This window comes from Delphinus delphis, chromosome 8 (genome assembly GCF_949987515.2).
Source record: "Delphinus delphis chromosome 8, mDelDel1.2, whole genome shotgun sequence".
Taxonomy (NCBI): domain Eukaryota; kingdom Metazoa; phylum Chordata; class Mammalia; order Artiodactyla; family Delphinidae; genus Delphinus; species Delphinus delphis.
In genome coordinates, this window is record NC_082690.1 from 102,503,697 (window position 1) to 102,525,941 (window position 22,245).

Genomic DNA, 22,245 nt, shown 5'->3' on the forward strand with positions numbered 1-22,245 from the left:
CAAATAGGTGGCTTCTCTAGTTTGAATCGAGCTTCCCTCCAAATGACGGGACCCTTTGTGTGGTCTTGGGTCCACAAGCCCCACTTGCTTCCTGTGCTCACTGGGAGCAAAGGCAGGGCCCCACTGGAACCCCTGCCGCGCCACCACCACGGTGCTGGCTGTTGCTTCCTGCCCCCAGTGCCAGCACGCCCTGGGGAGGGGCCAGGCCCGCCCTGCTCTGATAAGGCGCGAGGGCTGGCCTCTGAAGGAAGCTCCACGGAGAGAGGAGAAGGAAGCACACAGTGGTCTGCAGGTGTGCGGGCTGCAGCCAGGAGCGGCTGACGCTCCGACCCCCACCTCCAGCCCCAGCCCCTTGCAGGGAAGGTAAGCCGGCCGGTGGCTGAAGACCCAAGGACCCTTCTCTTCCTCGCCCTCCGGCAGCCCCTCTGCCCAGCATGCCTCTCTCCATGTGGCAGCCTGGACTTCCCACTGCCCTAGAGAGGCTTTGGCTGGTTTGGGATGATGGAGCTGACCTTTGGGCCTGACTGGAACTATTTTCTGACCTGGGCTCACAACCGTTTCTAGGGTGGGCAGCTGCCAGTGTGGGCTTGGGCTGGGCCGTGGGCCGAGCAAGCTGACGGAGGTTGTGCTCAGCTCTGGCATCGAGCTGGGTGATGTCGAGTGAGGCCCTTCTTATTCTTACCGGGCCTCGTCTTCCCGTCTGCAAGAAGGGAGAGGGCTGGGCAACACAGACTCTGAAGGTCCCCTCAGCCCAATCATCTGTGACGGAGAGAGGGTCTGAGGCTCGCCTGCAACAACTCAGCTCCCAGCGTCTTGCAGCTGCCGTGGCATTCTGCCTTACGGGCTTGCTCTCTGGGCCCCCGCCTGTCCCGGGCATCACAGGCAGCCTACCAGAGCCCAGCTGCCCACCCTGCCTCCTTCCCACCCTCTCCCCAGAGTTGCCGCAGCCATGGCGGGGATGAAGACAGCCACCGGGGACTACATCGACTCGTCCTGGGAGCTGCGGGTGTTTGTAGGAGAGGAGGACCCCGAGGCCGAGTCGGTCACCCTCCGGGTCACAGGGGAGTCACACATTGGTGGGGTGCTCCTGAAGATCGTGGAGGAGATCAGTGAGTGCCCACCGCCCCCGTTGCGCACGGGGTCCCCTGGCACTTCCGGGCCAGCCCTGCTGCGTGGCCCTCGATAATGGAGTCACAGTGACTCAGGCACCAGCTTAATCGTTTGGTTCCAAAAAAGACATTTCCCCAACTTCACTTCCCCTCCCTCCCACTGTCTTTCCTCCCTTCCTCCCGCTCCAACGGGTTCCACTAAGACCCCGAGGAGCAGACCTGGCCACGGTCCTCCGTTCACCCACTTCTGGGGCAGGAGAGGCCTTGCCTGGGCTGAGGCAGAGATCCCATTCTGGGGGTCGAGAGGAGCCCAGAGGGGGCTCCTGCTGACGTGGGGAGGGGCTCCCACACCCTCTCCCCGGGGGGAAGGAAGCCCTCAGCAGGCTGGTGACAGGCCCAGCCTGGGTGAGAAGGCCCTGCCCCCACAGGAAGTTACAGCACAGCCGCCTCTGGTATCAGCCCTGGAGGGGAGCAGGGCCACTGATGCGGGGGCTTCTCATCGCCTTTCCCTGATGGGGGTGCGGGCTGCCCCTTCCTGGGAGGGCGGCGGGCCCTCTCTGATAGCCCGAGCCGGAAGGCAGGCCCGCGATAGTGCCAGCCTGGGTCCTGGGTCCCCCGGGGGTGGGGGTGAGTGGGCGGCCGGGATGGAGGTCAGTGGCTTGTGGACAGCACGGGGCCGCAGGGCAGCCCGGCCACAGGGCTGAGGCGGTGAGGGAAGCCTCGAGAAGGCAGGGCCCAAGGAGGTTGTGAAAGCAGAAGTGGAGAGTAGAGGGTCCCTCAGGAGACCGGGTGTCAGACAGAGACTCAGGCAGGCTTGGCCGAACAGGGCGGAGAGGGTGAAGACCGGGTGCTCCGGGAGAAGAGCCGGTTGGCCCCGGGGCTTGGCCCACAGCAAAGCGCGAGGCCTGAACAAGGGGCCAGCCGGACCCACTCCTCCACCCGCTGCGGGGGCCCCCGGGGTCAAGTCCCTCCAGCCCCTGTCCCCAGCCCCGAGCATACTGTTGTGCCCACCCCCCAGCTCCCACTCACTCCTTAGCACATCCGAGGTCGACTGATGGCCATGCTGGCTGGGCCAGCCCCTGATCTGGAGCTCAGCCGGGCAGGTGGGACCCACCCTTCAGCTGCGACACAGGGCTGAGTGTTGGCTGCCGCACAGGGGAAGCCAGCACAGGGGCTGCGCCTAGCCCGGGACAGTATGAATCCTGAGAGGGGGCCGCAGCAGGGAGGAACAAGGCGACACGCTGGGGCGTGGGAGCGTGCGGTGCTGAATTGGAGCCTCTAGGCTGGGGAGGACTCCTGGAGTATGACAAGAAACGAGGCTGGCATGAATGCCATAAGGCGTTTTGGACTCCATCCCGGAGGTGGAGGGCAGCTGTGCCGAAAGGTTTCCAGTGGGAGACTGTCAGGCTAAGGCAGGCCCCTTGGGTCGGGTGACGATGGACGGGAGGTGAGTTTGGGGGAGGGCTGGCGTTGGTAAAATGTGGTGGCTAAAGTGAAAGGGAGGAAGCTCGGGCCTGGCAGGAGAGCCGTTGTCACCCAGCCCCCAGGGAGCTGCTGAGGGGAGGGGGCACCTCTGTCCAGTGTCAGGCAGAACGCGGTGAAGTGGGGCACCTTGAGGGCTGGGACTAGGAGTCACCACATTTATAGTCCCAGAGCCGGGCACACGGGCTGGTGAAAAAAGGTTTCTGGAATGACTGAAGCCAGTGGACGTGCCCCTTAGCCAGTGGCTTGTGGGTTTCTGGCCTGGGGCTCACAGCAGGAAGATGAAGCCCTAGACTAGGTGAGACCCTGGGAAGAGGCCGTGGCTAAGGAGGGAGAAGAGGGTCCTCGGACTGAACCAACGGGCAAGCACGGGGGCAGGCCAGGAGAGGGGGCCAACGGGACAGAACAAGAGCAAAGGGTCAGGAGGAGACGGGGAGTGGGTGCCACAAAACCAAGAACAGAGGGAAGGCACAGAGGGCGACAGGGCAGGAGGAAGAGGGAGGGGGGTGGCGCAGAGGACGGGACCACTCCCCAGGAAGGGCTTTGACGCTAGTGGGCTCTGCTCTTCCACTGTGCTCACCTGGCACCAGTTCAGGCTCCTGAAGGGAAGATGGAGAGGAGAGCACGTGTCCTCCTTCACCAGCCGCATGACCTCGAAGTGCTCGCATTTCTATCCAGAGGCCCATGCGCCGTGTTGATGCGGCCGCACGCCTGTGTCACAGACACCATGCACTCACCACGTGGCGACAGGCACTGCGCAGTGTCCATTGCTGCTCGCATCTCAGGAACCAGAAAACTGAGGCCCAGAGAGGTTCAGGTCTTGGCCAAGGTCACAGAGCTAGTAACCACTAGATATTCATGGAGTGCCTGCTGCTGCGTGCCCGGCACAGCCCCAGGCCCTGCAGTTGCCTCTGGCTCCCAGGAATGCCAGAGAGAAGCCATGAAGCCAGGAACTGTGGGAGGACACTGGAGGTGCTATACGGGAGAGCCCAATGCACTGGAGTGTGTGAGATGGGAGCACGAAGATTCTGGGTTGGGGGCTCCCCTGGGAAGCGACTCCCCTCAGTAGCAACTGAGCCCAGGGGACAAGCAGGGTTAGCCAGCAAAGAGCCGTCTGCCATGACCTCAGTCCTAGCCCCCAAGCCAACCCCGCCTGGCCCTGCCCCTGGCCTGGGCAGGGGAGGGCCGGTCACCACCTCTGAATTCCAGCCTTGTGCTCAGCACTGGGGGCAGGGCCCTCCAAGGCTGACGCGGCCCCCCTTGCCTGTGGCCTCACAGAGCGGAAGCAGGACTGGTCAGACCATGCCATTTGGTGGGAACAGAAAAGACAATGGCTGCTGCAGACCCACTGGACCCTGGACAAATACGGGATCCTGGCGGATGCCCGCCTCTTCTTCGGGCCCCAGCACCGGCCTGTCATCCTGCGACTGCCCAATCGCCGTGCCCTGCGCCTCCGAGCCAGCTTCTCCCAGCCCCTCTTCCGGGCTGTGGCTGCCATCTGCCGGCTCCTCAGTGAGTCCCCGGCTGGTCCCCACTCTGCCCCCTGCGAGGGTCCTGCCAGGGGGCACGTTCCCTCCCTTTCCAGGCCCAGCTGTTGTCACCTCGACCTTGCTGAGCTGTTCCCCATCCGGCTCGTGGGGCTGTGCGCTGCCCCGAACTGCCCATGGGTGGGGCGGGAGGTCACAGGGCAGAACCCCAGCCCCCGCTGAGACCTCTGCTCCTCTCAGGTATCCGGCACCCTGAGGAGATGTCTCTGCTCCGGGCTCCTGAGAAGAAGGAGAAGAAGAAGAAGGAAAAGGAGCCGGAAGAGGAGGTGTATGACTTGACCAAGGTCGTCCTGGCCGGGGGTGAGTGCAGGCGGGGCAGCCCAGGGGCGGCCACAAGGGCAGGCCCCGGAGGCCTGGGGTCGGGGCCAGGCCTGGTTGACCGTGACCCGCACTCCAGGCGTGGCACCTGTGTCGTTCCGGGGGATGCCAGCCCACTTCTCAGACAGTGCCCAGACCGAGGCCTGCTACCACATGCTGAGCCGGCCACTGGCACCGCCAGACCCCCTGCTGCTCCAGCGCCTGCCTCGGCCCAGCTCCCTCTTGGACAAGACCCAGCTCCACAGCAGGTGCCTCGCCTGCCGGGTCTTCACCTGCCCTTGTGCCTGAGCCCCTGCTCCCAGAGCCCACACCCTCCCCTGTGTCCTGCTCGTCCCAAACCCACGCCTGTCCCCAGGACTTTCCTGCACGTGTGTGCTCGCCCCAGCCCCTGCCCAGCCCCCCAGCCCGCCCCACTGCCCCCGGCTCAGCCCTGACCCAACCTCTGCCTGCGCTGCGGCCCAGGTGGCTGGACTCGTCGCGGTGCCTCATGCAGCAGGGTGTCAAGGCGGGGGACATGCTCTGGCTGCGCTTCAAGTACTACAGCTTCTTCGACCTGGATCCCAAGGTGGGCTGGGTCAGGGAGAAGGGGTGTCTGGATCAGTGGGACACGGGGACCTTGCATCCGGGGTCTGGGCTCTAGGAACATTAGACACTTGTAGGGGTCTGTCCATCTGTCCATTTGTCCATCCACACCCGTTTATTAACTCCATCGACATGGTGCTGGGCCCCGGTTGATGGCAAGACCTGTTTCTCAAGGACCATCAGGGAGATAATGACCACAGCTCAGTGTAGACGGTTGTAGGTGCCCCTGGGAAGGCTGCTCAGGTGGGAGGCACCCACACCTGCACTCAGGGAAGGCTTCCTGGAGGCGGTGGTACTGGGACCTGCAGGGACTAGGGGCAGGTGAAAGACGAGGCTTTGCGGGCGGGCACCTGTGTGCCTCTCTCCCTCCCTGCTTGCCGTCCCCACCGGCAACCAACAGGCTCCATGAATCCATCCAGAAAACCTCCAGGTGCTCCCTCTACCTGTGGCCCCACTTCTCTGAACCGCCTTCACTGCCAAACTGCTAAGCGCCATTGTCTCTAGAACCCTGGGGCCCAGCGTCTTTGCTCCCCGCAAGCCTTTCCTGTGGGTGCCCCTCGACTCCCTCTCTCTCCTCAGCCAACTCTATCCCAGAGTCTTCTATCCTGGAGTCCCTGTCCTGCTGAGGTGACCATGCCTTCCAGGCTATCTGTCCCCTGCTCACTTCCCGTCCACTTCTTCTTTTTTTTTTTGGCTACACCACACGGCATACGAGATCAAACCTGCACCCGCTGCAGTGGAAGTCTTAACCACTGGATGGCCAGGGAAGTTCGCCATCCACTTCTTACTTGGCCACTTGGGATCCGCACGCGCACAAGGGTCTGCAGCTGCCCTGCCCAGGTTCCTCAGCCCTTCCTCCTGTCTCCACAGCCTCTGGGAGTTGCAGGCTCCAGGGCTCCATTCCCCAGCTTCCTTCTCTCTACCCTTTCTCCCAGGAAGCTCCAGCCTCCTGGATTTAAGGGTCATCTCTGTGCTCTTTATAGATTTACCACCTCCAGCCCAGACCTCTCTCCCCTGAGCTCTAGACTCTCATGTCCAAATGGCTGTCTCTGCTCTGGCACCTAACAGGCATCTCAGCTTCTGCCTGAAACAGAACTCTTTTTTTTTTTTTGAAAGTAGCCTTCCACTAGGATAAGCCTACTTGTTTTGGACATAGTAACCTTTTAAAATTATTTATTTATTCATTTGTTTATTTATTTATTTATTTGCTGCATTGGGTCTTCGCTTTTGCCCGCAGGCTTTTCTCTAGTTGGGGCAAGCAGGGCTACTCTTCGTTGCGGTGTTCAGGCTTCTCATTGCGGTGGCTTCTCAAAGCACAGGTTCTAGGCACGCAGGCTTCAGTAGTTGCAGCACACAGCCTCAGTAGTTGCGGTGCATGGGCTCAGTAGTTGTGGCACGTGGGCTCAGTAGCTGTGGCACACGGGCTCAGTAGTTGTGGCTTGACGGGCTCTAGAGCACAGGCTCAGTAGCTGTGGCGCACGGACTTAGTTGCTCGGCCGCACGTGGGATCTTCCTGGACCGGGGATCAAAGCCGTGTCCCCTGCATTGGCAGGTGGATTCTTAACCACTGCGCCACCAGGGAAGTCCTGAAACAGAACTCTTGATTCCAAGTCTGCCCAGCACATCCTCCCACCATGGGCTCATGGCAAAATCCCCACACTTACACTATTCTGGGTCTTTCCCTTTCCCTCTCATCTCATCCCTCCTTGTGTCCTGTTGATCCTTCCTTGAACTAAACATCCCAAACCACCCGTTCCTCTCCATCCCTTCATCTGTGCAGCGTCAGGCTCTCTCGTGTGAGTTGCTGCAGCCCCTCCTAATGGGCCTCTCTCCTCCTTTGGCCTCCCCAACCTCCACGCAGTATCTGGAATGAACGTTTACAGGTGCATTAGGTCCTGTCAATCCTGCTTAAAAGGCTCCTGTGGGTGCCTGTGGCCCAGGACCGTGCTGATCTGGCCCCGGCGCTGCCCACTCCCTCTCACCCGCCCGGCCCCCCTTTCCTCTCCGTCCACATCCCCGTGCTCCTTCCTATCCTCCAGGCTGTTGTGCCCTTTTCCCTCCTTCCCTGCCTTCTTTTGTTTGTTGGTTTTTATTGAAGTATAGTTGATGAACAATATGATCTAAGTTACAGGTATACCATATAGTGATTCACAATTTTTAAAGGTTATACTCCATTTATAGTTGTCATAGATTATTGGCTATGCTCCCTGTGTATTCCCTGCCTTCTTTTTATTTTTTAAATTTTTTAATTAATTATTTTTTTTTGTGGCTGTGCTGCGTGGCTTGCAGGATCCCCCACCAGGGATCAAACCTGGGTCCCTGGCAGTGAAAACACCGAGTCCTAAACCACTGGACCTCCAGGGAATTCCCATGCCTGCCTTCTTTTGGATTGAGTAGTTTTCATGATTCCATTTACCTCCTTTATAAGAGTGTATTATCTATGCTGCTTTTTTTTTCTCTTTTTAGCAGTTGCGTTAGGGGTTATAATTACCATCCAGTGAAACACCGCTTCACTGCAGTGTAAGAACCTTACAGTGGAATCCCCTCTTCCCCTCCCAGACTCTGCGCTCTTGTAATCCTACACTCCCCTTCTACATACGTCAAAGCCCACGATACATTGTCATCCTTGTTGCTGTTATTCTTATTTATTTATTTATTTTGCCGCGCCGCCCAGCTTGCAAGATCTTAGTTCCCTGACCAGGGATCGAACCCGTGCCCTTGGCAGTGAAAGCACGGAGTCCTAACCACTGGACTGCCAGGGAATTCCCTGTTGCTGTTATTATTATGATGATGACTGTATTGAGAAATAATTCATTACCACATAATTTGCCCATTTAAAGTGTAACAACTCAATGGTTTTTAGTATATTCACAGAGTTCTGCAACTATCACCACAATCAGCTTTAGAACATTTTCATCATCCCCAGAAGAAATCTCACACCCATTAACCGTCACTCCTCACTTACCCCCCACCCCTCCTAGCCCCAGGCATCTACCAGTCTCTTCTCTGACTCTACAGATCTGCCTGTTCTGGACATTTCATGTATATGAAATCGTGCAGCGTGTGGCCTTTTGCGGCTGGCTTCTTTCATTGAGCGTAATGTTTTCAAGGTTCATCCACGTTGTAGCCTGTCTCAGTGTTTCATTCCTTTTTATTGTAAAATTATATTTCATTGTACATATATGCCACACTTTATTTATCCATTCATCAGTTAATAGACATTTGTTTTACCCCCACTGGTTGGTTGTTATGAACAATCCTGCCATGAATATTCATGTACAAGTTTTTGAGTGGACATATATTTTCATTTCTCTTGGGTATATATCAATACCTAGGAGTAGAATTGTTGAGTCATCATCATGATTATTTTTACTTTAACCAGTCCATTATTTTTTTTAACATCTTTATTAGAGTATAATTGCTTTACAATGGTGTGTTAGTTTCTGCTTTATAACAAAGTGAATCAGTTATGCATACAAATATGTCCCCATATCTCTTCCCTCTTGCGTCTCCCTCCCTCCCACCCTCCCTATCCCACCCCTCTAGGTGGTCGCAAAGCACGGAGCTGATCTCCCTGTGCTATGCGGCTGCTTCCCACTAGCTATCTATTTTACGTTTGGTAGTGTATATATGTCCATGCCACTCTCTCACTTTGTCCCAGCTTACCCTTCCCCCTCCCCGTATCCTCAAGTCCATTCTCTAGTAGGTCTGCATCTTTATTGCCGTCTTGCCCCTAGGTTCTTCATGACTTTTTTTTTCTTTTTTTAGATTCCATATAAAAATACGGAACGCTTCACGAATTTGCGTGTCATCCTTGCGCAGGGGCCATGCTAATCTTCTCTGTATCGTTCCAATTTTAGTATATGTGCTGCCGAAGCGAGTACGGTCCATTATTTTTTTATTACACTTTTAGTTTTGAGATAACTGTACATTCACAGACAGTTGTAAGAACTAACACATGACATCCCGGATACCTGGAGACTCGTTACCCAGTTTCCCCCAACGAGTATCACAACCAGGACCTTGACATGATATGGTCAAGACACAGAAAAGTTCCATCAGCCAATCGTCCTGCAAATGCATTTTTAAAATATGGAAAGCAGTCTTTTCTCTCTGCCTACACACTCACCATTCCCTGCCGGGTCTTCATCTTCCTGTGTATAGATCTGGATTTCCAGCTGGTACCATTTTCTGTCTGCCTGAAGGACTTCCTTTAACATTTCTTGTCAAGCTGGTCTACTGGTGATGAATTCTTTCAGCTTTTGTATGTCTGTATAAGTCATTCTTTTGCCTTTGTTTTTTTTTTTTTGCGGTACGCGGGCCTCTCACTGTTGTGGCCTCTCCCGTTGCGGGGCACAGGGCCCAGCCGCTCCGCAGCATGTGGGATCCTCCCGGACCTGGGCACGAACCCGTGTCCCCTGCATCGGCAGACGGACTCCCAACCACTGCGCCACCAGGGAAGCCCTTGCCTTTGATTTTGAGAGAGATTACTTGTTGTAGAGTTCTTGGCTGACGTTTTTTTTTTTCCTTAAAAATTCTGCCTCACAGTCTTGTGGCTTGTCCCTCTTTGTTTATCTGTATGAAACACACGTTTTTTTCTGACTGCTTTTATGATTTTCTCTTTATCACTGGTTTTAAACAATCTGATGATCACGTGCCTTGGTTCGCTTCAGGTTTCTCATGCTTGGGGTCCATTGAGCCTCCTCGATCTGAGTTTATAGTTTTCATCAACTTTGGAAAAATTTCGGCCTTTATTTTTTCAGGTATATTTTCTGCTCCCCCCTCTTTTATGGGATTCTGGTCACATGACTATTAGACTGCTTAAAATCATCCCACAGCTCACTGATGCTCTGTTCAGTGTTTTTTTCCCCAGTCTTATTTTTCCGTGTTTCATTTTGGATAGTTCTACCGCTCTATCCTCAAGTTTACTAATCTTTTCTTCTCCCGTGTCTAATATGTCATTAATACCCTGCCTAGAAGTTCAATTTTGACCTTTTTTAATATTTTCCATCTCTCCTTAACATGCTCATGCTTTTCTCTACCTTCTTGAACATACAGGATATATTTAAAATAATTTTTTTTAGTGTTTTTGTCTACTAATTCTATTATCTGTGTCATTTCTGGATTTACTTTTATTGACTATTTATCTCCTAATTATGAATTGTATTTTTCTGCTTGTTCTCATGCCTGGAAATTTTTTTTGTTTTTTGGAAAATTTTTCTTTGATGCCAGACACTACAAATCTTATGTTCTTGGGTCCTGGATTTTTTTTTTTTTTTTTTTTTTGGTAGTGCTTTAAATATCTTTAAACCTTGTTTTGAAGTTAAGACACTTGGAAACAGTTTGCTCCTTCTAAGGTTTGCTTTGAACATGAACTAATCATTATAATTTATAATAATTAAATAATAATTAATTAGATCAGAAAAAAGCATCTTTTAATCTAGGGCTAATTTACCCCATTACTGTGGCAAGAGCCTTCTGAGTATTTTTTTTTTTTTTTTTTTTTTTTTTTTGCCACCCGGCTTGTGTGATCTTAGTTCCCTGACCAGGGATTGAACCTCGGCCCTTGGCAGTGGTCACCACTGGACCACCAGGGAATTCACGTGTTCTGAGTATTCTGATGTTATATATATGATGAGGCTTCTCTAATCTGTGTTGGGAATATGAACTATTCCCACCCTCATGTGAGCTCTGGGGATTGTTCCACCTGCTCCTTTTACTGTTTCTTTCTAGCCTTGAGTTATTTCCTTATACACGTGTGCTGATCGGTACCCAGCTAATGACTAAAGAGGAGCCCTCTGCTGATTTCCATCCAGAGTTTTCTCTCTGTGCAGCTCTCTCCTCTGCAACACTCTGTCCTGTGAATTCTAGCTGCCTTGGACTCCCCAGATTCTCAACTGCACCTGCTCTCCTCAGGGAATATGCTGGGCTCCGTTTGGGGTCCTCCTCTTGGCTACAGCACGCACGCTTGCTCCAGGCAGCAAGCGTGGGGCAACCTCACCATTCACTTGTTTTCCTTCTCTCAGGGATCCCTGTTCTGTGTGGTCTGTTGTCCAGTATCTAAAACCCGTTTGGTCTTTGTCGTTTTCTTTGTTTTAATTAAATTTTAGGGAATTCCCTGGAGGTCCAGTGGTTAGGGCTCTGTGCTCTCACTGCTGAGGGCCCAGGATCAATCCCTGGTTGGAGAACTAAGATCCCACAAGCTGTGCGGCCAAAAGAAAACAAAAAAGCTTAAATTTTATTTTTAATCAAAGTAACATATGGTGGCTTAAAGAGTTGAATAGTCCTAATAGTAATAACAACAATTTAAAAAAAAACAAAAAAACCCAGCTCCTTACCCCACCTCTCTTTATCCCAGATTTCTGATCCCTAGAGACTATAGGTTTTGACTCCGTAGCTTTTTATTCTAGTGTTTACATCTACATGACAAGCTTATGTATGTCTATTCCCTTGACTTTTTCATTTCACGCATAATCTATTCACTTTGTGTGAAAGGTGAAGATTTATCTGTCTTATATCCTCCCTCCTTCCCCCACAACACACGCATCTCTTTGCATCTTTGCAGTTGACCTGTGTTGTAGCTTTTGGTTAAAACAACATGAGTGTGGCTGTGAATAGTAACACTTATAAATAACGTTCTTAGCTAAGCCACAGAGTAACTGTACTTCCTTTCTTGGTTTATTTCTCTTCTATTAATTGTCTGTCTGTGTACAATTAGAAGAGAGACCCCAAAAGGCTATCTGTACACTCTCTGTGAGTCTGTGGCTTGCCATGGAGCATCTTCAGAGTGATGAGGTGGGATGCTCTATAACCAACATTGCAACCTAAGGACGATGCCCCTTTCAAAATGATCGATCACCTTAGGATATCAGTCAGTGTTATTTCCTGGTCAGAACCGTGGAATGGTAGCAGTCTAGACCCACTGCTTAACTGTTGTCCTTGAACTTCCCTTCACGATTTCCTGGGAATTCCTATATTGGATTTCTTGATTCCTGGATCTCTTGTGTTCCTTTTTCTTGACTGACTCCCTCATCTTGATGGAGCATATATTTCAATAGCTTCCCCTAAAATGGTAAAATAGTAATAGCTTCCCCTAAGTGGTTTGAAATCCTGCGTGTTTGAGAAGGTCTCTGTTCTACCCTCACTTGCACGATAGTTTGGCTAGGTACAGAATTCTAGGTTTGAAACATTTTCCTGCCAAATTTTGAAGCCACCTTCCCATTGTCCTCTAGTTTCCAGTGTTGCTGTTGGGGAGTCCAATGCATTTTTTATTTTCAATCCTTCCACGTGTGACCCTTTTAATTTTTCTTGAAAGGGGAGGGGAGGCCCCAGAAGCTTTAAGAATCTTCTTGGGAGTTGCCTGGTGATCTAGTGGTTAGGATTCAGCACTTTCACTGCCCTGGCCTGGGTTCAATCCCTGGTAGGGGAACTGAGATCCTGCAAGGATTGTTTTTATTTTGGCTGCATTGGGTCTTCGTTGCTGCGTGCAGGCTTTCTCTAGTTGCAGCGAGCGGGGTCTACTCTTCGTGGCGGTGCACTTGTGCTAGGTGCCCGGGCTTCAGTACTTGTGGCACACAGACTCAGTAATTGTGGCTTGCGGGCTCTAGAGCATGCAGGCTTCAGTAGTTGTGGCATTTGGGCTCAGTAGTTGTGGCTCACGGGCTCTAGGGTGCAGGCTCAGTAGTTGTGGCACATGGGCTTAGTTGCTCCACGGCATGTGAGATCTTCCCGGACCAGGGCTCGAACCCGTGTCCCCTGCATTGGCAGGTGGATTCTTTTTTTTTTTTTTTTATTTTTAAAATTTTTTTGGCAGGTGGATTCTTAAACACTGCGCCACCAGGGAAGCCCTGATGTGCTTTTTATGTGGCTTTAATTTACATTTCCCCAATGACTAATCAAGTTGACAACTTTTTCGTATGGCTATTAGCCATTTGGATATCCTCTTTTGTGAAGTTTCTTTCCAAAATTTTTGCCAGTTTTTATATTGAGTTGCTTGTCTGTTTCATATTGCTTTGTAGGAGTTCTTTATATATTCTGTACATGAGTACTTTGACAGATAAATATATTGTGAATATATTTTCCCACTCTGTGCTTTGCCTTTTCATTCTCTTAGTGGTTTATTTTATTTTATTTTTTAAAAATATTGATTGATTGATTGATTGATTGATTGCTGTGTTGGGTCTTCGTTTCTGTGCGAGGGCTTTCTCTAGTTGCGGCAAGTGGGGGCCACTCTTCATCGCGGTGCACGGGCCTCTCACTATCGCGGCCTCTCTTGTTGTGGAGCACAGGCTCCAGACGCGCAGGCTCAGTAATTGTGGCTCACGGGCCTAGTTGCTCTGCAGCATGTGGGATCTTCCCAGACCAGGGCTTGAACCCGTGTCCCCTGCACTGGCAGGCAGGCTCTCAACCACTGCGCCACCAGGGAAGCCCCTCTTAGTGGTTTATTTTGCTAAGCAGAAGCTCCTAATTTTAATATAATGTGAGTCGTATTTTTTCTTTTATGATTAATATTTTTTGCACCCTGTTTAAGAAATCTTTTATTCTAAGATCACACAGATGTAGGCCTATTTTTCTCCAAACACTTTATTGTTTTAACTTTGATATTTAGATCTTTTACCCAAATGGAATTGATATTTGTATGTAGTGTGAGGTAGGGATACAAAAACTTTATTAATTTTTAAATTAAAAAAAAATGTACCATATGGGTATCCAATTGACCCAGGTCCATTTACTGAAAAGAGCATCCTTTCCCCAGTGATGGCAAGATCACCTTTGTCTTAAGTCAGGTGAACATACATGTGTGGGTCTCTCTCTGACTCTCTTTGATTACATTGATCAATTTGTCTCTCTTTGTGAATGCCATGCTGTCTTAATTACTATAACTTTATAATCACGTTCCTTTTATTTATATTTTATTTTTATAAAAAACTTATTTATTTATTTTTGGCTGCGTTGAGTCTTTGTCACTTCGCGTGGGCTTTCTCTAGTTGTGGGGAGCGGGGGCTACTCTTCGTGTGGTGCATGGGTTTCTCATTGCGGTGGCTTCTCTTGTTGCAGAGCACGGGCTCTAGGTGCACACTCTCAGTAGTTGTGGAGCACGGGCTTAGTTGCTCTGCAGCATGTGGGATCTTGCTGGACCAGGGCTCGAACCAGTGTCCCCTGCGTTGGCAGGCAGATTTTTAACCACTGCGCCACCAGGGAAACCCTGCATTGGGTCTTTGTTGCTGTGTGTGGGCTTTCTAAAGTTGAGGCGAGCAGGGGCTACTCTTCGTTGTGGTGCGTGGGCTTCCCATTGCGGAGGCTTCTCTTGTTGCGGAGCACAGGCTCTAGGCATGTGTGCTTCAGTAGTTGTGGCTCACGGACTCTAGAGCGTAGGCTTGGTAGTTGTGGCACACGGGCTGAGTTGCTATCTTCCAGGACCAGGGCTTGAACCTGTGTCACCTGCATTGGCAGGTGATTCTTAACCACTGCGCCACCAGGGCAGCCCCACATTCCTTTTAAAAATAACGTCCTGTTCTTGTTTTATGAGTGCAGTATTTTGTCTCTGTAAGGATTCTGACTGGTGTTGTTTGAAGTTTTTTCTGCTCCCTACATTGTCTTTATTTCCTCCAAGCTCTTTTTTTCCCCTGACTATATAGTTCATGGGTCTCTGTTGTTCATTCCAGCAGCTTTCCTAAAATGTGGGTAATCCCTGCCTGTCTTTTCATATTTAGAAGTAAGGCTCTAAGAAGCCAGTTGGAAACCCTAAGTGGATGAATAGGGCTTGGCATTTTAGGCCTCCTGGGGAAGATGGGGCAGGAATGCCACTTTCTGTGGGGGGTTTCTCTTTGGCTTCTCAGCAGTGAATGCTCTGATCTCCTGACTGGGGAATAGAAGGCTCATTGCCAATGTCTTTGGTGACAAGTGGGGAAGGGCTGGGGATGTCTCACCTTTCAAAATGCCAACTTTCCTTAATTCAGCTGTTTTCAGCACAATGCACCCCACACTCAGATGTACCAAATGCAGGGGTACCTCTGGCTCAGCATCTCGAGAGTAAATCTCTGGTTTCTACCTGGTGCCAGCTGGCTGTCACTTGGCTGCAGGGAGTGGGGAGGGAAGTGCTCTCTTTATAGACTTTCTGTGGTCCTCACTTCAGCCCACCCTCGCCTCCCAGAGGATCCCAGACCTGAGCCTGTCCGCCATGTGAACTGGATGCCTTAGTTCAGATCTTAGTATTTTTGCTGTTTGCTTTCTGATCTTTTTTTTTTTAAACATCTTTATTGGAGTATAATTGCTTTACAATATTGTGTTAGTTTCTGCTGTATAACAAAGTGAATCAGCTATACGTATACATATATCCCCATATGCCCTCCCTCTTGCCTCTCCCTCCCACCCTCCCTATCTCACCCTTCTACGTGGTCACAAAATTCATTAGTGCGTTTGCCATAGAACAAGAGAGGGAAAAGGGTGTGAGATCCCAGCTCTCCTTCCCTGCAGCTCAGTTCCTGTCCATGTTTTTGCTTGTTCATCTTCCAAAATTTTGTTGGTATCTCTCACGAGCTGTAGTTGTCTCCCCTCTCTCTTCTTTGTCCTTTTGGGTTTATCCTTTTTATGCCTTTGCTATCAATTTTGGCAGGTTTCAGAGCGAGCGTGGGCTTGGTCTTCTGTGGGTAACTGGGATCCCCCTTTGAGTTCCTTCTCTCTGGAATGTTCTTCCTACCACTCTTCCCTTCAGTGGCTTGTTCATCCTCAGGTCTCAGTGCAGCCGCACCCCAGTTCCATTTTCTCTCATCACCATCAAACTTGTGGGCTTCCTGCCTGAGCACACAAGCGAGATGCCCTTTGGAAGCTACTTCCTTTCTCGCTTTGATTGTACTCTTGAATCACTTCACTTATTTACCGACTGGTTTACTCGGTCCCCATTGTCCATTCAGCAGCATGCAGGGCACACAGCAGACAAATACTCAATATCTGCACAGAGAGGTTTAGAGGGAAGGGGCTGCCGCTTTCCTGGGCAGATGGGGCTGGCAGACTGGGATTGGGGTTGCGGAGCCACCAAATGAACCTGCACAGCACAGAGGGCAGGGCTGAGGCCCGAGGCTCGCAGGAGCTGGCTGCAGGGGGTGCTCAGGGCAGTTAGCACCGACCAACCCAGCCTCCCCTCCCACCGCTCCAGACAGACCCGGTGAGGCTGACGCAGCTGTACGAGCAGGCTCGGTGGGACCTGCTGCTGGAGGAGATTGACTGCACTGAGGAGGAGATGATGGTGTTTGCAGCCCTACAGGTACCGGGCAGGCCTGGGAACCCCGGGTGGCTAGGTGCGCGCCAGGCCCAGGGCAGGGAGGGTGTGCCGGTGGGGGCCCACCTCCGGGGAAGCCCAGCTGAGGGCACTGTTGGGCTAAGGGGCTGCCCGCTCAGCCCTCCCTGGTCACGTGCTCCTCCCAGTACCACATCAACAAGCTGTCCCAGAGTGGGGAGGCGGACGAACCGCCTGGCACAGATCCGGGGCTGGATGACCTGGATGCAGCCCTGAGCAACCTGGAGGTGAAGCTGGAGGGGTCGACGCGCACGGACGTGCTGGTGAGGAGGGGCCCCAGTCAGGGGTTGGGGTCAGGGTCAAGTGCAGGGACCAGCACCCCCCTGACTCCTCTCCTCCCCAGGACAGCCTCACCACCATCCCAGAACTCAAGGATCATCTCCGGATCTTCCGGTGAGTCTGGGCCCAGAATTGGCAGCCCTGCTGGAGGGGCCCAGTGTGGAGAGAGGACAGGAGGGAGGGAGGGGGCCTGTCACGAACCTCCCACCTCACCCTCAGGCCCCGGAAGCTGACCCTGAAGGGGTACCGCCAGCACTGGGTAGTGTTCAAGGAGACCACGCTGTCCTACTACAAGAGCCAGGACGAGGCCCCCGGGGACCCCATTCAGCAGCTCAACCTCAAGGGTAAGTGAGGGCGGATTGGCCAGGAGAGGGACAAGGGCTGTGTGCTGGCCAGGTGAATGCTCTCACTTGTCTCCTCCCGGGGGCAGGGAAGATGCCCTCTGACCTGTGGCCACTGTGCAGGACTGGCCTTCACCCAGGGCCCTCTCAACATGCCTCCCTCTCCCAGCCTAGCCCACCCCTTCCTCCTCCAGGCTGTGAAGTGGTCCCTGATGTCAACGTCTCAGGCCAGAAGTTTTGCATTAAACTCCTGGTGCCCTCCCCTGAGGGCATGAGTGAGATCTACCTGCGGTGCCAGGATGTGAGTGAGGGCTGGGCAGGGGCCAGGGCTGAGCCAGGCCAAGGGCAGGGGCTGAGCTAGAGCCTTGCCAGCCCCTCACCTCCCCCTCCCCCCATCCCACCCCAGGAGCAGCAGTACGCCCGCTGGATGGCCGGATGCCGACTGGCCTCCAAGGGCCGCACCATGGCGGACAGCAGCTACTCCAGCGAGGTGCAGGCCATCCTGGCTTTCCTCAGCCTGCAGCGGACAGGCGGCGGGGGCTCAGGCAACCACCCCCAGGGCCCTGATGCCTCCGCCGAGGGCCTCAACCCCTACGGGCTTGTCGCCCCCCGCTTCCAGCGAAAGTTCAAGGCCAAGCAGGTGCCAGAGGGAGTAGGTGGCGGGAATGGCCAGGGGGTTTACCGGCCACCCTTGCCCCTGGATGTCCACAGAGCCCTCCTGTGGAAATGCACACGCTCACTCGCTCCTTCTCCCACCTGGGCCCCTGAGACTCAGCGTGCTGCTCCCCACCCTCTGTGGGGGTGTCACGGTCCAGCTGCCCATGTCCACCTCAGGGCCCGGCTCAGCTCACATGTGCTGAACGGTGAGGGGGTGCACTCAGGTGGACCCACACTGGGCACTGGCCCTGCCCCAAGTTCAGCATCCTGTCTCCCTGATGGGGACAGGCAGGGGGTCTCAGGGACCGTGGCAGCCCCTCACCAGCGTTGTCCCGCAGCTCACTCCACGGATCCTGGAAGCCCACCAGAATGTGGCCCAACTCTCGCTGTCCGAGGCCCAGCTGCGCTTCATTCAGGCCTGGCAGTCCCTGCCTGACTTCGGCATCTCCTACGTGGTGGTCAGGTATGAGTACCACCCCGGTCCATTCTGCTAAGCACCATCTCTGAAGATTGTGAAGCCTTCCTTCCCGTCCTCCGCGGGGAGACCTTACCGAGGGCAGCCTGCGTGCACCCGCTTCCGTCCTGCAAACACAAGAGAGGGATCAGGCGGGGAGAGCAGGGGATCCCGCCCCGTCCCAGCTCTGCCACAGACCATTTCCTCTCTGGGCCTTGGGCAGCTGACCTGCAGGACAGGGTTGGGTGGCTGCTGTGACAGGAAGTGCCCCTGTGACGCCCCTTTTCCAAGCCTGCAAAGATAGGAGCAAGCGGATGATGAAGCTACAAAAAAAAGTTGCTGTCGAAAAGCACGGACTGATGCTGCTAAATGCTGTCATTGTGATTATAGTAATTAACCCCCATTTTCCAGATGAGCAACTTGAGACCCAGAAAACCTAAGAGATTTACTTGCCAGCTTGCTGCTGAGCTCCGCACCTGGTTGTCTGGGAGGGCTCCGGGGCCAGGAAGGGTGGGGCCCCAGCTCACACTCTCCCCTTGGGCACCAGGTTCAAGGGCAGCAGAAAAGACGAGATTCTGGGCATCGCCAACAACCGACTGATCCGCATCGACTTGGCCGTGGGCGACGTGGTCAAGACCTGGCGCTTCAGCAACATGCGCCAGTGGAATGTCAACTGGGACATCCGGCAGGTGGGCCGGGAGTGAGGGTGGGGGAGGGACACGGGCTGGGCCAGACCCAACCAGGGCAGGGCTGCTCCCTCATCCCACCCCCGACCAGCCCTCTGACTGCCCACCCCACAGGTAGCCATTGAGTTCGACGAGCACATCAACGTGGCTTTCAGCTGCGTATCTGCCAGCTGCCGCATCGTGCATGAGTACATTGGGGGCTACATCTTCCTGTCAACGCGGGAGCGGGCCCGCGGGGAGGAGCTGGATGAGGACCTCTTCCTGCAGCTCACAGGAGGCCACGAGGCCTTCTGAAGCCTGTCTTACTGCCCCCGCCCCACTCACCACCTTCCATGACCGCTCCAAAGCCCACACCCATTAGGATTCACTGCCCACATCCTCTCCAGACGTGCACTGACCGAGCTGGGCACATTCACCCACTGTCACTGGCCTTGTGTAGACCAGGGACCTGGCTGGGCCAGACTCTGCCATCCCCCAGGCTAGGGAGAGGGGGCTCTAGTTTGTATAGCACCCGCCCTTCCCTGTTTGAGTGACCAAGACCAACACCCCTGACCTAGCTGTAGTCCCTGAGCACATGAGGAAGACTGGCTACAGCTACAGAATGATGACTCATAGGTTCAAACTGGAGTTTCTCTTTTGTTATCTTTTTACATTAAAAAAAATATTTTATTGTTGGGTCATCCTTCTTCCTCTGGAGCTGTGCTTGGGGTCACTCTGACACTCTGTTTCTTCATTACCAGCCAAGGAGAGGGGCTTTCCTGAGAGAGAAAAGAGTTGGTTAGAAAAGGGAGAACTAAGTCAGTCTGGGGTTGGGAGCTGGGAAAGAGGTGAGGGCAGAGGGCACAGGCTTCAGGCACAAAGAATAGTGGTGGAGTGGTGGTTCTTACGGGTGGGGCGTAGCTGCAGGGCCTCCTTGAAATACTTGGGAGGCAGGACGCCATCAGCGTTCCCTGGAGTCAGGATCACCCCATTAGCAGAGCGGAAGAAGGGGATTCCATCTGCAGACAGAGCCAGAGATGTGACTCATGCCCTCTCTGAAGGCCTGGGGCAATACCTGCTGTGTCCAGACTCACCTGCCAGGGCCAGGGGCCCGTTGATGAACACAGCCACTTCGCAATTTGGCCGCATGCCTGAGTAGACAATTGGAGCTGGGGTCTGGGGCGTCTGGACTGTGGTTATCAAACCTGGGTGGGCTGGGGTCCTGAGCTCACTGCGGTGTGGGTGGGGGGTTGCTCCTGCATGCAGGGCTTGGGCTGCCCCTGGACAAGAGGCTATGACCCTTGGAGGAGGACCTGGGAGCACAGAATGGGTGGGAGTAGCTTGGGGGGGCACTGACCACTGATGACACCAGGGTCCCCAAGCAGTCCCGCGGCCAGATGGATGTGCGTCCTCCCCCGGCAGGATAGGCCCTTGAGCAGGATGGATGGCCAGTGCTGCCAGAATGTGCCATGGACAAGCACCAGGGGCAGGGCCTGTGGGGTCTCCAGGGGAATCAGCTCCAACTCAGGTACCTGGGATGGACGGGGAATGGGCAGCAGTGAGACCCCCTCACAGACAGGGGTCTCACATGGCTCTCCCACTTGTCCCCTTAGCTCCCACCTTCAGGGAGTGACCCTGATTGGCCCGGATGAGAGGGCCGGCGCCGGGGTCCCCTGGCTGCAGGGCGAACCGCTGCTTCCCATTGGTGTCCACCACACGCTGCACATCTTCAACTGAGAAGCTGCAGAACTGGGGCAGCTGCAGGAGGGTGTCCAGGGGCACAAAACCATCTGTGGGCAGGTAGAGTGGTCAGGAGCTGAACTTGCTCTGGCCTGGGCCCCAGTTAACAGGGGAAGCCACAGGCAACGAGAACAGAGCCTGTGTGACCTTTAGAAAGTCTCCCCTGGGACTTCCCTGGTGGCACAGTGGTTAAGAATCCGCCTGCCAATGCAGGGGACCCGGGTTCGAGCCCTGATCCGGGAAGATCCCACATGCCGCAGAGCAACTAAGCCCGTGTGCCACAACTCCTGAGCCTGCGCTCTAGAGTCCACGAGCCACAACTACTGAAGCCTGCACGCCTAGAGCCCGTGCTCCACAACAAGAGAAGCCACTGCAATGAGAAGCCCGCGCACTGCAACAAAGAATAGCCCCCACTCGCCGCAACTAGAGAAGCCCGCGCGCATCAACGAAGACCAAAGGCAGCCAAAAATTTAAAAATTAATTAAGTAATTAAAAAAAAAAAGAAAGTCTCCCCTTTCTGAGCCTCAGTTTCTCAACTTATATGGGAATAGGATCTGCCTCATGGAGGGTCACAAAGATCAAGTGACCCTTTTGAGCACAGTACCCAGCCCAGAGCGGACATTCAGTAAACATCAGTTACCCCAACAGTCTCACAGTGCCCAGTCTTGGGATAAGTGTTTATTGGGCCACTGGGCTGGAGGTGTCACCAGGCCTGGCCCAGATAGAGGCTCCTCTCCCAGTCTGCCCTGGACATTATACTGGGCTCTGGGCCTCGGTCTTCCCTATACACGGAAGGGATGTACCTTCTGTGCTGTTCTCATAGGACTGCGGTGGGAGCCATGAGGGAAGGCAGTCACAGACAGGCTCACACTGCTCCCTGGGCTCCAACCACTCCTGGGCCCAGCCTCTAAGATGCTCACTTACCGGGCCCCATGGGAAGCCCCAGCTTCAGGGCCCCGTGGCGCAGGGCATAGGACAGAGCCTTGGACAGTTGTACATCCCGGTCCTGAAAGAGCCCAGAGGCGGCCGTTAGTCCCCGTGGTGACCCTGCCCTGCTGCTCACCCTGAACTCAGTGATCTGCTGTAGGAGACCAGAGGGAGAGGAGTCCCTGTGCTCCCTGGGAACAGCACAATCCATCTGCCCCCACTCCCACCCGACCAGCATTTCCCAGGGAGCAGGACCCCCTCCCCTGCCCTCCCACATTGGGAGCAGGGGTGAGGGTGGAGGGGTCGCACCTGTTCCCGGGGTCTGTGAGCCCTTCTACCCTTGGGCCCTGCTGCTTCCTGCCTCCTTCCTCTAGGGGCGTTCATGGCCAAGACCTGTGGGGAGCAGTGAAATGTGGAGACTGTTAAGGACCTTCCCATGTCCCCACGATGCCCAGAGAGTCACAAAGCCTCGGGATGTGAGAGCTGGGAGGGAGATATTCAGATTTCTAAATTCACTTCCCACCCCTAACTCCCTGGTGCAGATAGGGAAACTGAGGCCCAGCAAGACTTGCCCAAGGTGACACTCTGTCAGCCACAGGGCCCAGGGAAGTCGAGCCCCTGCGACCCAGGCTCCTGGTCTGCCCCGCAAATAGGGCCTGGGGAGGCGGGGCCGGCAACCAGGCTAACGGGGCAGAAATGTCTGGGCCGGCCAGAGAAACAGAGCCGGGACGGACGGGAAGGCTCACCGACTCCGGGGGGCCGGGCAGCTGACCCGGACGGGCCCGTCAGCTGACCCCGACGGGCCCTGAGCGCCAGGACCGGCCAATGAGAAGCCGAGGAAGAAGGGG

General features: G+C 54.1%; 2 protein-coding genes and 1 non-coding gene across 5 annotated transcripts; 1 reads left to right on the plus strand and 2 right to left on the minus strand.

Moving 5' to 3' along the window:
- The first annotated feature begins 276 nt into the window (after positions 1 to 276).
- On the plus strand, positions 277 to 19,425 carry FERMT3 (FERM domain containing kindlin 3). Of its 2 annotated transcripts, none has more exons than XM_060019113.1 (15): positions 277 to 363; positions 937 to 1,109; positions 3,870 to 4,103; positions 4,319 to 4,438; positions 4,536 to 4,704; positions 4,919 to 5,021; positions 16,194 to 16,301; positions 16,463 to 16,597; positions 16,678 to 16,727; positions 16,833 to 16,957; positions 17,149 to 17,255; positions 17,361 to 17,606; positions 17,950 to 18,074; positions 18,613 to 18,754; positions 18,866 to 19,425. In XM_060019113.1, exons 2-15 carry the CDS (start codon positions 950 to 952, stop codon positions 19,043 to 19,045), a joined length of 2,004 nt encoding a protein of 667 aa, XP_059875096.1. In that variant the 5' UTR covers positions 277 to 363; positions 937 to 949; the 3' UTR covers positions 19,046 to 19,425. The 2 variants fall into 2 exon arrangements, with proteins under 2 accessions (XP_059875096.1, XP_059875097.1); XM_060019114.1 differs by having other exon boundaries at positions 17,361 to 17,594.
- On the minus strand, positions 8,816 to 8,922 carry LOC132430405 (U6 spliceosomal RNA). Its single transcript, XR_009520496.1, has one exon. It is a non-coding gene; the product is annotated as a U6 spliceosomal RNA (small nuclear RNA).
- On the minus strand, positions 19,320 to 22,197 carry TRPT1 (tRNA phosphotransferase 1). 2 transcript variants are annotated; one of them, XM_060019115.1, is made up of 8 exons: positions 22,144 to 22,197; positions 21,707 to 21,790; positions 21,395 to 21,476; positions 20,351 to 20,520; positions 20,088 to 20,262; positions 19,825 to 19,881; positions 19,639 to 19,749; positions 19,320 to 19,509 (listed from the first exon to the last, which is right to left on the minus strand). In XM_060019115.1, the coding sequence occupies exons 2-8, from the start codon at positions 21,779 to 21,781 to the stop codon at positions 19,418 to 19,420; spliced, it is 762 nt and encodes a 253-aa protein (XP_059875098.1). In that variant the 5' UTR covers positions 21,782 to 21,790; positions 22,144 to 22,197; the 3' UTR covers positions 19,320 to 19,417. The 2 variants fall into 2 exon arrangements, with proteins under 2 accessions (XP_059875098.1, XP_059875099.1); XM_060019116.1 differs by lacking the exon at positions 21,707 to 21,790 and having other exon boundaries at positions 19,323 to 19,509; positions 22,144 to 22,193.
- Positions 22,198 to 22,245: the final 48 nt, after the last annotated feature.

Bases quoted from the DNA above. Each gene is read 5' to 3' on its own strand.
- TRPT1 (XM_060019115.1), bottom strand. From the start codon at position 21,781: ATGAACGCCCCTAGAGGAAGGAGGCAGGAAGCAGCAGGGCCCAAGGGT. The intron at 20,521-21,394 runs GTAAGTGAGCAT...ACCTGCCCACAG, and splicing joins GGGGCTTCCCATGGGGCCCG to ATGGTTTTGTGCCCCTGGAC. The intron at 20,263-20,350 runs GTGGGAGCTAAG...CGTCCATCCCAG, and splicing joins ATCAGGGTCACTCCCTGAAG to GTACCTGAGTTGGAGCTGAT.
- FERMT3 (XM_060019113.1), top strand. From the start codon at position 950: ATGGCGGGGATGAAGACAGCCACCGGGGACTACATCGACTCGTCCTGG. The intron at 4,705-4,918 runs GTGCCTCGCCTG...GCTGCGGCCCAG, and splicing joins AAGACCCAGCTCCACAGCAG to GTGGCTGGACTCGTCGCGGT. The intron at 18,075-18,612 runs GTATGAGTACCA...CTTGGGCACCAG, and splicing joins ATCTCCTACGTGGTGGTCAG to GTTCAAGGGCAGCAGAAAAG.